The 12,745-nt window shown below is 37.9% G+C and overlaps 3 protein-coding genes across 5 annotated transcripts; 2 read left to right on the top strand and 1 right to left on the bottom strand.

Moving 5' to 3' along the window:
- Positions 1–3,512: 3,512 nt before the first annotated feature.
- LOC145823496 (uncharacterized) lies at positions 3,513–4,723 on the top strand. The gene is made up of 2 exons (XM_082923004.1): positions 3,513–4,050; positions 4,134–4,723. The coding sequence occupies exons 1-2, from the start codon at positions 3,551–3,553 to the stop codon at positions 4,423–4,425; spliced, it is 792 nt and encodes a 263-aa protein (XP_082779130.1). The 5' UTR covers positions 3,513–3,550; the 3' UTR covers positions 4,426–4,723.
- Positions 4,724–5,651: 928 nt separating this feature from the next.
- Positions 5,652–12,312, top strand: LOC145789670 (uncharacterized). 3 transcript variants are annotated; one of them, XR_014327879.1, is made up of 8 exons: positions 5,652–5,925; positions 6,117–6,343; positions 6,715–6,917; positions 7,014–7,103; positions 7,179–7,283; positions 9,797–10,231; positions 10,302–10,358; positions 12,085–12,312. XR_014327879.1 is itself a non-coding variant. In XM_082866861.1 (6 exons), the coding sequence occupies exons 3-6, from the start codon at positions 6,876–6,878 to the stop codon at positions 7,542–7,544; spliced, it is 285 nt and encodes a 94-aa protein (XP_082722987.1). In that variant the 5' UTR covers positions 5,652–5,925; positions 6,117–6,343; positions 6,715–6,875; the 3' UTR covers positions 7,545–8,018. The 3 variants fall into 3 exon arrangements, 2 of the variants coding, with proteins under 2 accessions (XP_082722987.1, XP_082722986.1); XM_082866861.1 differs by lacking the exons at positions 9,797–10,231; positions 10,302–10,358; positions 12,085–12,312 and adding an exon at positions 7,497–8,018; XM_082866860.1 differs by lacking the exons at positions 7,179–7,283; positions 9,797–10,231; positions 10,302–10,358; positions 12,085–12,312.
- On the bottom strand, positions 10,708–11,346 carry LOC114277879 (putative disease resistance protein At1g61310). Its single transcript, XM_082923834.1, has 2 exons — positions 11,291–11,346; positions 10,708–11,203 (listed from the first exon to the last, which is right to left on the bottom strand). The coding sequence occupies exons 1-2, from the start codon at positions 11,344–11,346 to the stop codon at positions 10,708–10,710; spliced, it is 552 nt and encodes a 183-aa protein (XP_082779960.1).
- Positions 12,313–12,745: the final 433 nt, after the last annotated feature.

Genomic DNA, 12,745 nt, shown 5'->3' with positions numbered 1-12,745 from the left:
TGGGCAGAAGTTGGAGATGGGCCTTTGCTTGGGCCCGAGATTGTGTATGAAACAACTGAGAAAGTGAAACTAATACAGCAAAGACTGAAAACTGCACAGAGTAGACAAAAAAGTTATGCAGATGTCAGAAGACGGGACAGAGAGTATGAAGTAGGTGATCACGTTTTTGTGAAAGTGACACCAATGAAAGGCCAGACTCGTTTTGGAGTCAAAGGCAAGTTAGCGCCGAGATATGTCGGACCGTATGAGATTATTGAGAAAATCAATCCGGTGGCGTATCAAGTTGCGCTTCCTCCTGAAATGGAGCATATGCATAACGTTTTCCACATCTCTATGTTGAGAGATTATCTCCGGGATCCCTTCCATGTAATAGAGCCTACCCACGTAGTGTTGAGTGATGACTACACTTACGAGGAACGGCCTATACAGATTGTAAACAGACGAATCAAGAAACTGAGGAACAAAGAGATCCCGTTAGTGAAAGTTGACTGGCAAAACCACGGTGGCGTGTATGCCACTTGGGAAAGGGAAGATGACATGGCCAAACGATATCCTGAACTGTTTCCACTGAATCCTGTTTTCTTCCAGAATGAAGGTAACTCGAGTTTAGAGGACTAAACTCTTTATAAGGAGGGGAGACTGTAACGACCCTCATACTGTTTACCGACTACTGACTGATTGATTACCGATAAACACCGATTACCGTTAAACTGAATTGATTATGACTGATAATTGGACTGATTAAAGTACTGAACTGACTGATTGAAATTGGAAACCGAATTGATTGAGTATATGTTAGTTAAATTGCATTTTATCTGTTTGACCGTATGATTATCTGTTCATGCTTATATGTTTAAACTGCTAATTGAAGGCCATATCGGCGGCCGAATTAGAAATTGATTGATGTTTTATGATCCACATAATTAATGTGATTTTATGGTATATTTATCTGAAAACTGATTAGGTATGATTAAATTAGATAAAATAAGCTAATTAAAGAGTTTGGTTTATTTACCATATTGCCACCCTTAGTGGCCCACTCAACATACATGTTTGAGCCTCATTACACCTTGTATCAAAAACACATTTCCATCAGCCATTTCTCCCGAGCTTAGCCGACCATGAGAGGAGAGTTAGAGAGAGAGAGAATTGTTCTTGTTGATTTGGCTTGAATTGCTTGGAATTGAAGTGTAGATTGCTATACTGAACCTCTAGACTTGCATTCGAGGAACCTAGGTATGAATTTCATCTTTTGATTTTGTCTTTAAGTTGATTCATGCATGGTTCATGTTAATTTGTAGAGCTAAGTCATGATTTGGTTCATTAATGGTAGATTGAAGCTCATCTCTTGCATGCATGTTAGTAATGTTGCATTTTGAGGTTGATTACATGGACATTAGTACATGCATGCTCATATTGTTGTTACAGACCATGTTTTCATCTGGTTTTGAAAAGAGATGAGCTCATTTGAGCAAGCTTTAGAGCTTTAATTTGGTTTAAAACTCATCCATGCATGTTTGAATGTTGTTCTTGAAAATGGGTTTGATTATGGTTTTAATTGACTCACCTTGGGCTTTGATTTCTTAAAATTGAGCTTTGAAACATGATATTCTATGTGTTTATAAGAGTTTTCCAGAAAATGAGCCCAAGGGGATCGGTTTTGAGTTGTTAACAACTTGAGTTTGAGCTTGGAGGTGCAATCTGGGTTTTCCAGATTTCGCACTTCCGCTCGAGCGGGGAAATTTACGCTCGAGCGTGGAATCCGAGCAACCAGCATCTCTCTGCACTGTTTTGCAGTCCGCTCGAGCGGAGTATTGGGCGCTCGAGCGGAGTCATGTCTCAAGCTCGAGCGGGCGTCGAGCGGAGATTTCACCCATCCAGTACTTTTACAGTACGCTCGAGCGGGAAAGTTTGCGCTCGAGCGTGTACCTTTGTTTGCCTGTACGCTCGAGCGGGGAAACCTGAGCTCGAGCGGGACTCTGTTTTTCTGAAAATCCTGAACATGCTTTTAAATGTACATCTGTGCATCCTCATCCCATTCTAGGCATTCTTAGGCCTAGTTTAAGGCATCTTGTTGAGGATATAGATGTAGAACACACCGAGGAATTAGGGATTAAGTTATAATATTTCCCAACTGTATAGCTTAGTGTGTGTTCAACCTGTGAACTGTGTAGGGTTGGCAACTGGGGAGACACGCTCTAGCATACTGTAGCCCAGAACTCTGTGAGTAACGATTGTGTAAAGATATGTTCAACTGATATCTTTTGAATACTGAACTGAACTGTTTACTGAACTGGTATTACTGAATGAATGTATGTCCTTTATTTCTGAACTGTACTGTGGCATCCTTAGTACCTACGGTTTACTGTTACTGTTACTGTTACAGAGATCTCTGTCGGTTCCCTCGTGGAACCACTACTGTTTACTGACTGATGGCCATCATTACTGTTCGGTCTTTTAAGACCTACTGTTACTGTTATGCTAATGGATGTACCACATATGACTGTTTACTGTACTGAACAACTGAAATACTGATTGAATTGAACTGTTTTCATTACTGTAAGGACATTCATTCTAAACCCCCTTTACGCTTTATGTTATTCACTGGGCTTTAGCTCACTGCTCATATATATATGTAGGTGTACAGGCACCAGAACGGAGCTAGGAGCGTCAGGGTAACTCCAGTTTTGTCAAGCCAGCCTTTGTGCCTCACTGCGAGGTTCCGAGTTGCCATGCTATGGCATGGGGGTGTTTTGTTTGTTTTCCCCCGCCTGTCTTCTGTACTGTCTAACTGCTCTGTATAGACTGACTGTTTACCGTACTGTTACCAAGGGATTAGGTCCCTGTACTGTGTGACTGTAAACTTTGTATAGACCGTACTGTTTTGTACAGACGGAATGTTTTCTATACCGCTATCTAGGGTTGAGTCCCTAGATTGAATGAATGTCAATATTGTACATACTGTTCTGTACTGTTTATGTATAAATGCATGGAAAATCTTTTGCATACAGACTGTCACAGCTCATTGGACATTGTTTAATTACTGTATTGGCTTCCGCCAGGCCCTGTACTCTGTTTTACTGTATTACTGTTAAGCAGGCCTTCGGTAATCTCGGATTACTGGCCGGTTACGGTGCTAAACCCATAGGGCCGGGTTTGGGTCGTGACAATGGGGCATCGCCGCTGGTTGAATGCGAGTCACAAATTTCGAAAAGATGCTGCGTCTTTTGATGGAACTTCTGAATTTGAACCATGTCCAACTCGATTATCGGGGGCTAATGTGTTACGACAGCTAGGGCCTAAGCATCAACCAACTAACAGACAAAAAAGAACTAGGAAAGGAAAGGAAAAAGAGGACAACGAGGAGGATCATAATTGGAGGAAGAGGAGTATTTTCTTTGAGCTTCCATATTGGGAGCATAATTTGATTCGCCATAATCTTGATGTAATGCACATTGAGAAGAACGTGTGTGATAATGTATTGTGGACAATATTAAATGTTGATGGGAAAGGAAAGGATAATTTAAATGCTCATCGAGACTTGCAAGATATGGGAATTCGAAAGGCATTACATCCTAAAAAAGGGGTTGGGAACAGGTATTATTTGCCGCCTGCATATTTTGCTATGAACAATAGAGAGAGAGGTTTGTTTTGTACACTCCTGAAGAATATCAAAGTTCCAGATGGGTATGCATCCAATATTTCTCGTCGTGTTAACCTCAAACAACATAGCATATCTGGACTGAAAAGTCATGACAACCATATATTGATGCAACAAATACTTCCAATAGCAGTGAGAAATTTGTTACCGAAAAAAGTTGTTGAACCATTGATTGAGTTAAGCAATTTCTTCAGGCAGTTGTGCTCCAAAACTTTAGAGCCAGATGGGTTAGATCGTCTTCAAACCCAAATTGCTCTTACACTTTGTCATCTTGAGAGAATTTTTCCTCCATCCTTTTTCGATATAATGGAGCACTTGCCTATTCACCTAGCAGAGGAGGCCAAGATTGCTGGTCCAGTGCAATATCGCTGGATGTACTTCATAGAAAGGTGTGCAATTCTACTCCAATTTAAGGTTGTAGTCATTTGTTTGTTTATAATTGAAAGTCATGTGTGCATTTGTTTGTTTATAGGTATCTTATGACACTTAAGTCATATATGCGTAATCGAAGTCATCCAGAAGGTTCAATTGCAGAGGGATACTTAGTTGAAGAGTGTATGACCTTTTGCTCAAGGTACTTGGATGATGTCGAGTCAAAATTGAATCGACCAATAAGGAATTACGATGTTAGCGACAATCCTGGGATATTACTGGGTCATGCTTTAGGAAAAGGAAAAGGGTTTGCGCTTGATAACACATCATGGGTACAAGCTCATCGGTATGGGTTATTTAACACTGCTGCGGTTGTCCCATATCGAGAGTAAGATACAATCTTTGTTCCAAAATTTTATTGATACCATTAATAAGTATCTTGCATTTTATAAGTACTTTAAATGTATAGGGAGCATCGTGATTTTATTAAGCGGTCACATCGTCGTCTTAAAGATTTTGATGTGGATCGCCGTCACAATGATGAGTTTCCCAGATGGTTTAATTCTCATGTAAGTACTAATAACTTACATGTTTTTAATTTTCAATTCTCATGTTTTCAAATTCTTTGTTAGTTGATGTTTAATTTTGTTGACTTTGTAAAAATAGGTTGAAGAGCTTCTAGCTATTGAAAATGCTGTGTTATCAGATGAGATTAAAACTTTGGCATTGGGACCTAGTAAAAAGGCCACGAGATTCAATGGGTATATAATTAATGGTACTAGGTATCATACGAGGAGTTGTGAGTGGAGAAGAAAAACTCAAAATAGTGGGGTTATGGTGAAAGCAAAGACTTGTAGCTATGCAAGTACCAGAGACATGAATCCTGTGGAAGGTGAAGTAGCATACTATGGATATGTGACAGATATTATTGAATTGTATTACTCATACGATCGTAGATATGTGCTATTCATGTGCGACTGGATTGACAACAACAAAGGATTGAAGCAGGATGGGTTTGGTTTCACACTTGTTAATTTCAATCATTTGTTATATACAAAGAAACAAAATAGTGATGAGCCATTCATCCTAGCATCTCAGGCACAACAAGTTTTCTATGTTAATGATCCCGTTGAAGCTGATTGGGATGTTGTAGTCAAGATGAAACCTAGAGACTTGTATGAGGTGTGTGGAGAACAACCAATTAATGATGGAGAACATCACAATGAAGTGGAAGGATTTGGCGACCAAGAATTAGATGCAACTTCGTTTGCTTGTGAAGAGGACATAAATTGGGTTAGGTAAGGTGAAGTTGGAACAACTATTGATGAAACTATTGGACCTCTTGGGATATCGACACAGACATAATCTGAAGATGATGAAGAAATGATATGATATTGTAATTTTGTTTCATATTCATTGTTACATTTGTGCTTTTAGCATGGATATTCATGTTAATGAAACTTTTGCTTTTAAAATGCGTCATTTGTTTGCTTTTCAACGTGATTGTCCTTGAGACAACCTTTTATGTCCTTGAGAAAGATCATATTTGTTATATTAAGATTGTGTTTAAAATTTAAATTTGTAGAGAAATTTTTAATATTTTGGACTTTTTATTCATTGTTAACCCATAAAATTCTACACGTATGCTTGTGGTCTTCTGTAAACTAGCATGACAGATCGACGATGCTCTAGGCAGAGGCAACATTCAGCCTCTGCAAATTCTGAGAGTTCTTACAGTGGGAGTGCAGATGAGAGTTCTTATAGTGGAAGTTCAGATGAGAGTTCAGAGGAGAGTACACGCATCATACCTGATCCACCCATGTCATGGTATCCTCCAGGTAGCTTGCCTAGTACATCATCGAGTACTGGTTCGACACATGACACTACTGCTGGTATGAATTATTTTATTCAATTGAATTATTCCATTAGATTTCTCTGTTGATGTGCTTTTTTCTTTTGATGTTTATATTTCTTTTTTTTTAAACTAAGTGACACTACTCCATTTGCTCCATTGTCTGCTCAATTCTTGTATTATCATTCTTTCTAGTATCTTCTAACTTGATATTGATATTTGGATGAGTAGGTCATAGTTCGAGAGGCCCAACACTCATGCATGGTAGTCATTGGAACCCAAGTGGTGGCATTTTACATATCGTGCCTAATGAGTTGAACCAAGTGGTTGACGGGTATACACCCTTGGCTTCTCGTTTGGGTGTTTTAGCTCGAGATGGGAACCTTATGCCCCTCACTTATAGAACTTGGAGCCATGTACCGAAGGAAAACAAAGAGAGAATTTGGAGAGAAGTAAAGGTAAAAGAATTATTTCATTTTACATATCAATTTTAATCTTAATTTGTTATTATTTATTTTATTTGTTTCATATTTTATAGTTGCCAGTTTGTTTTGTTTCTTCCTTTTGTTGTTTCCTTGAATAATTCGAACAGAGAGAATTCAATGAAGTAGCTGAATATCTATGTATATATGTGTGTGTATTTATACAAGTAATTACATGTACTTACACAATAGTCATTTGCTTTCTTGGGCTATCTCTGAACGGCTAATATTATCTTGATTTGTGAAATTAGCTACTGCTGTGGGCTTGCTGCTGTGTGTATGCTGCTGCGTGTATGTTGTTGCTGCTGTGTGTATGCAATAGTCACAAAGTTGCCAATTATTTGCAGATCAATACAGATGCCGACGAGTCAATGAAGAAATTTGTTTTGGCATCTGTTGGAAAAAAATGGAGAGAGTGGAAGGCTAGAGTTAAACAATTGGGGTATACGCCATTCGACAACGATGCTGATAGGTTAACTCATCGGCCCGAAAGAGTACATGAGCATCAATGGCGAAGCTTAGTCTATTATTGGGGCACTCGGAAGGCACAGTTATCATTTAAATTGTTTATATAACTCTATCGTAATCTCATAAGATGAGTTTGTTAATTAATAAATTATCTTGTGTTTGTGTTCATATGTAACAGAAAAAAAGTATAAAAAACAAAGAAATTCGGAAGAAGAAGACATTAAATCACATAACTGGAAGAAAACCATTCTCAGTTGTTCGAGTAGAGGTATGTAGTTTCTTTATATTTCAAATTGAAATTGTATATTTTGATTTTGTTACTTAATTTTAAGTGTAATTATAGGAAACTAATAAGAAGAATGGAGTTCCTGCAACTCGCTTAGAGGTGTGGATGGCTGGGTACACGAAGGATAACAAACCAAGTAATGATAAAGTTGTTGCGGTCATGGTATGTAGCACCATAATTATATACTTTGCATGTATGGAATGTATTAGATACTTGTCTCATATTTGTTTCTTTATTTATTTTTTAAAGAAATGTTATGAAATTACTAGGGAAAAAGGAGAAACGAACCCGCATACATAATTTGTTAGGTCAGGCATAAACTTACATCACATGAGCACTTAACGTGCTAGTTAATAATACCCTCGATTTATACAGGAAATTAAAGACTCTCGAGTGATTACTTTGTTGTCGAAAAGTAGCTAACCATGGCTTCTTCCCCTTCGCTATCAAGTGTCAAGTTAAGCCCCTCCGGAGGTAAGTCATCTTCAGCAGAGTCAAAATGCTGTACAGAGGTTGTTAACCTTTATGTTAGAGGGGCACTCTTGTTGGATTGGGCTGGCAGGGACACATAACCTGCTTCTATTTGGCTCAGATATCCTCATACGTGAAATCTTCATAGCGAGGGCATCAACAAAACCATAGTTGTCATCTTCTGTCTTCTTAGTCGAGTTATTGGATGAGAAAGCTAACATAGAGTCATCACTGAGAGAGCTGCTGGTTACTACCTTGTTTCTCTCCAACTCCACTGCATGTCTGGCAGTCAGTTATCGTGAAGTCAATCTTACATGGTTATCCATTTTTGGCTTGGAAGCCAGTGTCTTCAATGTGGATTCTGTATGGGCCAAAATCCACGGATGATCTGGAAAAATATAAATTGGATCATTAATGTACAAAGAGATGAGACAACGGTTTCAATAATAGGAATGCACGAAGAGTAAACTACCTTTTGTCAATGGATGTCGAAGAATGTAGTTAGTTAGGGGTAACAATTGCTGGATTTTAGTGAATAGCCAATCTCATGGCTCAAATTAAGGGGTGAGGGATCATATGCGTGATTTTAGGGAGAGGAGTTACCCTTCCCTCGCTTTGGTGTTCAGTTAGTTGTTTGGCCGCAATGGCCAAGCATTCTTCTGAGCAGTGACTCGGCTCACACCTCATCCAAGCCGAGCGCTTATACTCGAGCCGTGTTGAATCTGGTCACTTCGATGCCCATCACCAACAAATCAAGTATAGAGTAACAGTTAGTTTTTTTTTATACCCAAGCATAGGTATCACAATTGTAAAGCATTGAGCATACAAGTTTTACATTCTTATCAACTATGAATGGTATCAAACTATCAACTACGGGGAGGGATGAGCTTGGTGGAGTTTCCTTTCATCTAATAACCTTTTGACAAACACAATTAGTGCTTCAGAATTTTTTCCCTTCTCTTTATGTTGTTCATACAAACCAATTTCCGAGTGAACTTGAGAAATGTACAGGCCCAAGAGCGTATTCTCAACCTTCTCAATCTTGTCAAGGTTTTCTTTGTTTGAGTTATCCATCACGGCCTCATCATATTTTAAGTTTTCATACTAGATTTGGAGATAGTTGCCGAGAAATAAGAGCCTTTGAAAAAAAAAAGTTGTATACGTCAAAGATAGCTTCCATTGCAGTCTAGAAAACATTAATTAAGGGGTGGTCTTCTTTGGCCCATAAACCAAAGGACCAATCCCCATGTTTTGCCATCTTTGACTTCAAATTTTTTATCCTTCCTTAATGATAGCCAAGAAGAAAACAAAAAAACTGTTAAAATCCAATATTGTTTGGGCTTGAGAAGATGTTGACCTTTATTCATCTTCTTGACACCTCTTCTATTGAAAGCATTATAGGATTGTTCGCAACAACCCCACCATCAACCAAGCTGAATTTCTCGATTCCTTTGGATTACTAGATCTCTAAGTGATATGGAGGGAGAAAGTAAGGTGAAAATATTAAAAAATTCACATGGCTTAATCACCATCCAATTGTTTAGGACAAGTATATTGAGGCTTACTTAGTACTTCGTCAGCATTGAACCTCGCTGAAACATCCCTTGTAAGTGTATGAGCAATTAGATCACAAGCAGCTTGGGGTACTGATTCCCATACTCCACTGCAAAAATCGAGTTTCACCTTGTTGACAGCCTCAAACACAGATTCTACAGAATCACCTTGAAATGGGAGCTCACCAACCAATTAATTCTACAGATTCAAACACAGATTCAAACACTGATTCTATGTTTGTTGACAGCCTCAAACACAGATTCTACAGAATCTGCCTTACTTAGTACTTCGTTAGCTAATTGATTAGGTATTCATAGATTATAGATTAGCTATGAATACTATAATTTATAGATTTAATGATTAGGTCTAATTTATAAATTATAAATCTATAATAATATTAAATCTATAATTTAGTGAAAGCTTCTTGTTTGATTCCATTTACCTTTTTTTGCTGCCAAATCTACAAGTCAAGGACTGTATTTTTATGAATTTTGAATTTGAGCATATGAAGTGGAAGTGTCAATGAAACAATTTTGAATCTGGATTGATGATGTTATTGAATTCATATGGCCCAATGGAAGCAGGTTACATTTAACGGCACTAGTTATGAACAATTTTATTGGTGGCTAATTACTAATTAACAATTGTAGACACAAATGAAGGACCTTGGGGCGCAATCCAATGCTACAGATGAAGAAATTTTCACACAGGTTCTAGGGCCTGAGTGACCTGGTCGTGTTCGAACATATGGATTGGGTCCTTCCCCGACAGATGTCTTTGGAGGCGGATATAGGCAATCGCAAGAACAAACTCGTATCATCCAAACGCAAGTCCAAGAGCAACTTAACCAATATAAAGCACAAATGGAGATGCAAATGAAGGAGATGATGGATGCTATGCTTAATCAACAGAAAGTACAAATGGAGATGCAAAGCACAATCCAAGCTCAACAAGCCCGAATAGAGCAATTGGAGTCTCAACAGGCCATGGGTGGGCCTGTTGCACCAGCTGCTACACATGTGCATTCACAACGACAATCCCATGCATACACCTCATCATTTAATTGTCATCGTTCGTCCGAGGAAGTGAGTAAAAGTTAATTATGAAATTTTCATATGACATTTTATTCATGTTATTTGTTCTTATCAAATGCAGGTTCACATATCAAAGAAAGAAAAGAAGAAGAAGAAGAAGTAGATATGACAAACTCAGGTTCATTCTAAACCATTATAGTTGGATTTGCTTCCTCAAAAAGGAGTTTAACTATATTTCATCAAAAAGGATTGCCTTATTTCTATGCATCCAAACATCAGCCACATCAATGGTAGGCAAACTAACTTATTTTATAGAATGTCTGTATGGGTTTTGTGGTTCCTCGCTTTAGTCCTTTGCATAAGAAGTAGATGTTTAGTTAACATCTAAAAGTGTCATTATCACACTCCCTCCATTTGGGGGTTTTGTATAAAAGTAGTTGATAATGCTTTTCTTCAATTTGGTTCATGAATGGAAAGAGATACTAAACAGAAATATATGGAAAGAGATACTAAACAGAAATACTAAATTAGTTGATAATGCTTTTCTTCAATTTGGTTCTGTTTGTAACTTCTTTTGCCATTGTTGTCTTGCCCATTCCGCCCATCCCGCATATCCCAATCAAGTGGATCCCATCATCTTTCAAAGCCTCAATGATCTCGTTCATGACCAGAATTCGAGAATCAAACCCCTGGAATTCTGTTGTTGTAGGCATAGGTTCTATGCTTGGTGGTGGTGGATTGTAGGACGACTGAATGTAGTTGCTACCCTCAGCATGGAGAAGAGCAAGTTCCTGTGTTTTCTTCACAGCTTTCCTGCCCAGTGAGTAACGCAACTTGAGATTTGGACACCACCCATTGAAACACCCCTTTTGAACTTGGGCCTTGTCTTTAATAATTGTCTCTGCCTCTGCTGTGTTGTCATTTGCTTTAGTCAGCCATGCCTCAAGATGAGGTCCAACGGTTCTGACATTGTTGCGTGTTTCATCCACCCCTAGTTGAACCCCTTCTCTTGTCACTTTTAGGCTGTCCAATTGAGTCTCAAGATTTTGAATGTTGGTGTTGAAGCAAAACAGATAACCAAACTATCTGCCGATCGGAGCAACCAAGTACTCTCCAATTCCCCCCAGAGCTTTCCCCAAGAAGGAGAGACCAACTCCTTCAGCCATTTCTCACTTTTTTTCTCTTTTTAATTTTTGGGCTTTTTTCTTGACTTTTTTTCTTTCTTTTTTTTTTCTTCTTAAGAAATTATAAGGAAACACAAGATGAAAAAGCCAAGAAAAAAAGAAGAACGAAAGCTAAGATAGTACAAGAATCAAAAAGAGACAGCAAGACTGAAAGCAAAGAAGCAAAGACAGTACAAGAATCCAAAGGCAATTTTCTGGACTCTTTTTTTTTCTTAAGAAATTGAAAGGAAACACAAGATGAAAAGGCCAAAAAAAACAAGAAGAATGAAAGCAAAGAAGCAAAGGGAGTACAAGAATCAAAAGGAGACGGCAAGAATGAAAGCAAAACAGTACAGCCGGAATAAAAGGGAAATGGAGTTGAGAAAGTAAATGAAAGCTCTGTTTTCAAGTTCAGTTACCTTGCTTGGTCTGGAATATGAAGAGGGAGACCTGAAAAAGCATACACACTGGAAGATTAGAATAGTTTATTGTGCTCTTATTATTATCATCGTCATTTTTTTGTGTGTACTTGGTTCATGTGAATGAAATTTTGAGCCTTTTGGAAGATTAAATTAGTTGCAGTCTGCACTCCTTTTCATACATTGTTCAATTGGAGCATTAGAACAAAATTATTTTAGATATAAAACTTCAGATGTGGTTTAGTGCACATCTTAAAACTATATCAACTTGCTTTCTTTTTCCTTTGTGACTTCTAATTATTTGATTTTTTTCTTCTTCTAGAGTGATGCAGATAAATTGAATAGGAGGCTTGTTCGCTTGAAGTCAACAAACCGTACTCGAGAAAGGTTGAGGCGTGATGGCTTTTTGGGATTGTTTGGACACAAGGTTGATCTTTTAGATTACCATGAAAAGAAGCTACAAGACTTGGAAGTCAACAAACCGTACTAAAATTTTTTTTGGTTGTCTTGAGTTTCTAAAACTTAATGTGGGCATGGAATCATTTGTTTGAATTGCATCCTATGGAAACAATGTGTTACTGACTCATAGTTGTTTATGCATGTATATGACACTAGATGTGAAATTTTTACTTGAAATGATGATTCTGGTGAGATTATATTATGCATGTATATGACACTAGATGTGAAATTTTTACTTGAAATGATGATTCTGGTGAGATTATATTATGCATGTATATGGCATGTATTGAGGATTGATTTTAAATTTAGCAATTTGGTTGCCTAGAGCAAACATAAAACAGGAGATTCCCAAATTGTGAATTTAGTTTCCACCACCACCAGCAGGGAACCCACCAACCACCCCCCCCACACCCAACAAAAAAAAAAGAAAAGAAAAAAAAGTGGCGTTTTCTGAAAAACGCCACAAAATGACGTCACATATTTTATTATAAAAATAAAAACAGTGGCGTTTTTCGAAAAATGCC

The sequence above is a fragment of the Camellia sinensis genome, chromosome 4 (assembly GCF_055761805.1).
Source record: "Camellia sinensis isolate YWXY chromosome 4, ASM5576180v1, whole genome shotgun sequence".
Lineage (NCBI taxonomy): Eukaryota > Viridiplantae > Streptophyta > Magnoliopsida > Ericales > Theaceae > Camellia > Camellia sinensis.
Note: the sequence above shows the minus strand (reverse complement) of the source record. Positions and strands in the feature narration are given on the sequence as shown.

Excerpts from the sequence above, each read along its gene's own strand:
- LOC114277879 (XM_082923834.1), bottom strand. The coding sequence starts at position 11,346 with ATGGCTGAAGGAGTTGGTCTCTCCTTCTTGGGGAAAGCTCTGGGGGGA. Across the intron at positions 11,204-11,290 it reads GCTCTGGGGGGAATTGGAGA|CCTAAAAGTGACAAGAGAAG; the intron begins GTACTTGGTTGC and ends TCAATTGGACAG.
- LOC145823496 (XM_082923004.1), top strand. The coding sequence starts at position 3,551 with ATGGGAATTCGAAAGGCATTACATCCTAAAAAAGGGGTTGGGAACAGG. Across the intron at positions 4,051-4,133 it reads TGGATGTACTTCATAGAAAG|GTATCTTATGACACTTAAGT; the intron begins GTGTGCAATTCT and ends GTTTGTTTATAG.
- LOC145789670 (XM_082866860.1), top strand. The coding sequence starts at position 5,703 with ATGACAGATCGACGATGCTCTAGGCAGAGGCAACATTCAGCCTCTGCA. Across the intron at positions 5,926-6,116 it reads GACACATGACACTACTGCTG|GTCATAGTTCGAGAGGCCCA; the intron begins GTATGAATTATT and ends TTGGATGAGTAG. Across the intron at positions 6,344-6,714 it reads GAATTTGGAGAGAAGTAAAG|ATCAATACAGATGCCGACGA; the intron begins GTAAAAGAATTA and ends AATTATTTGCAG.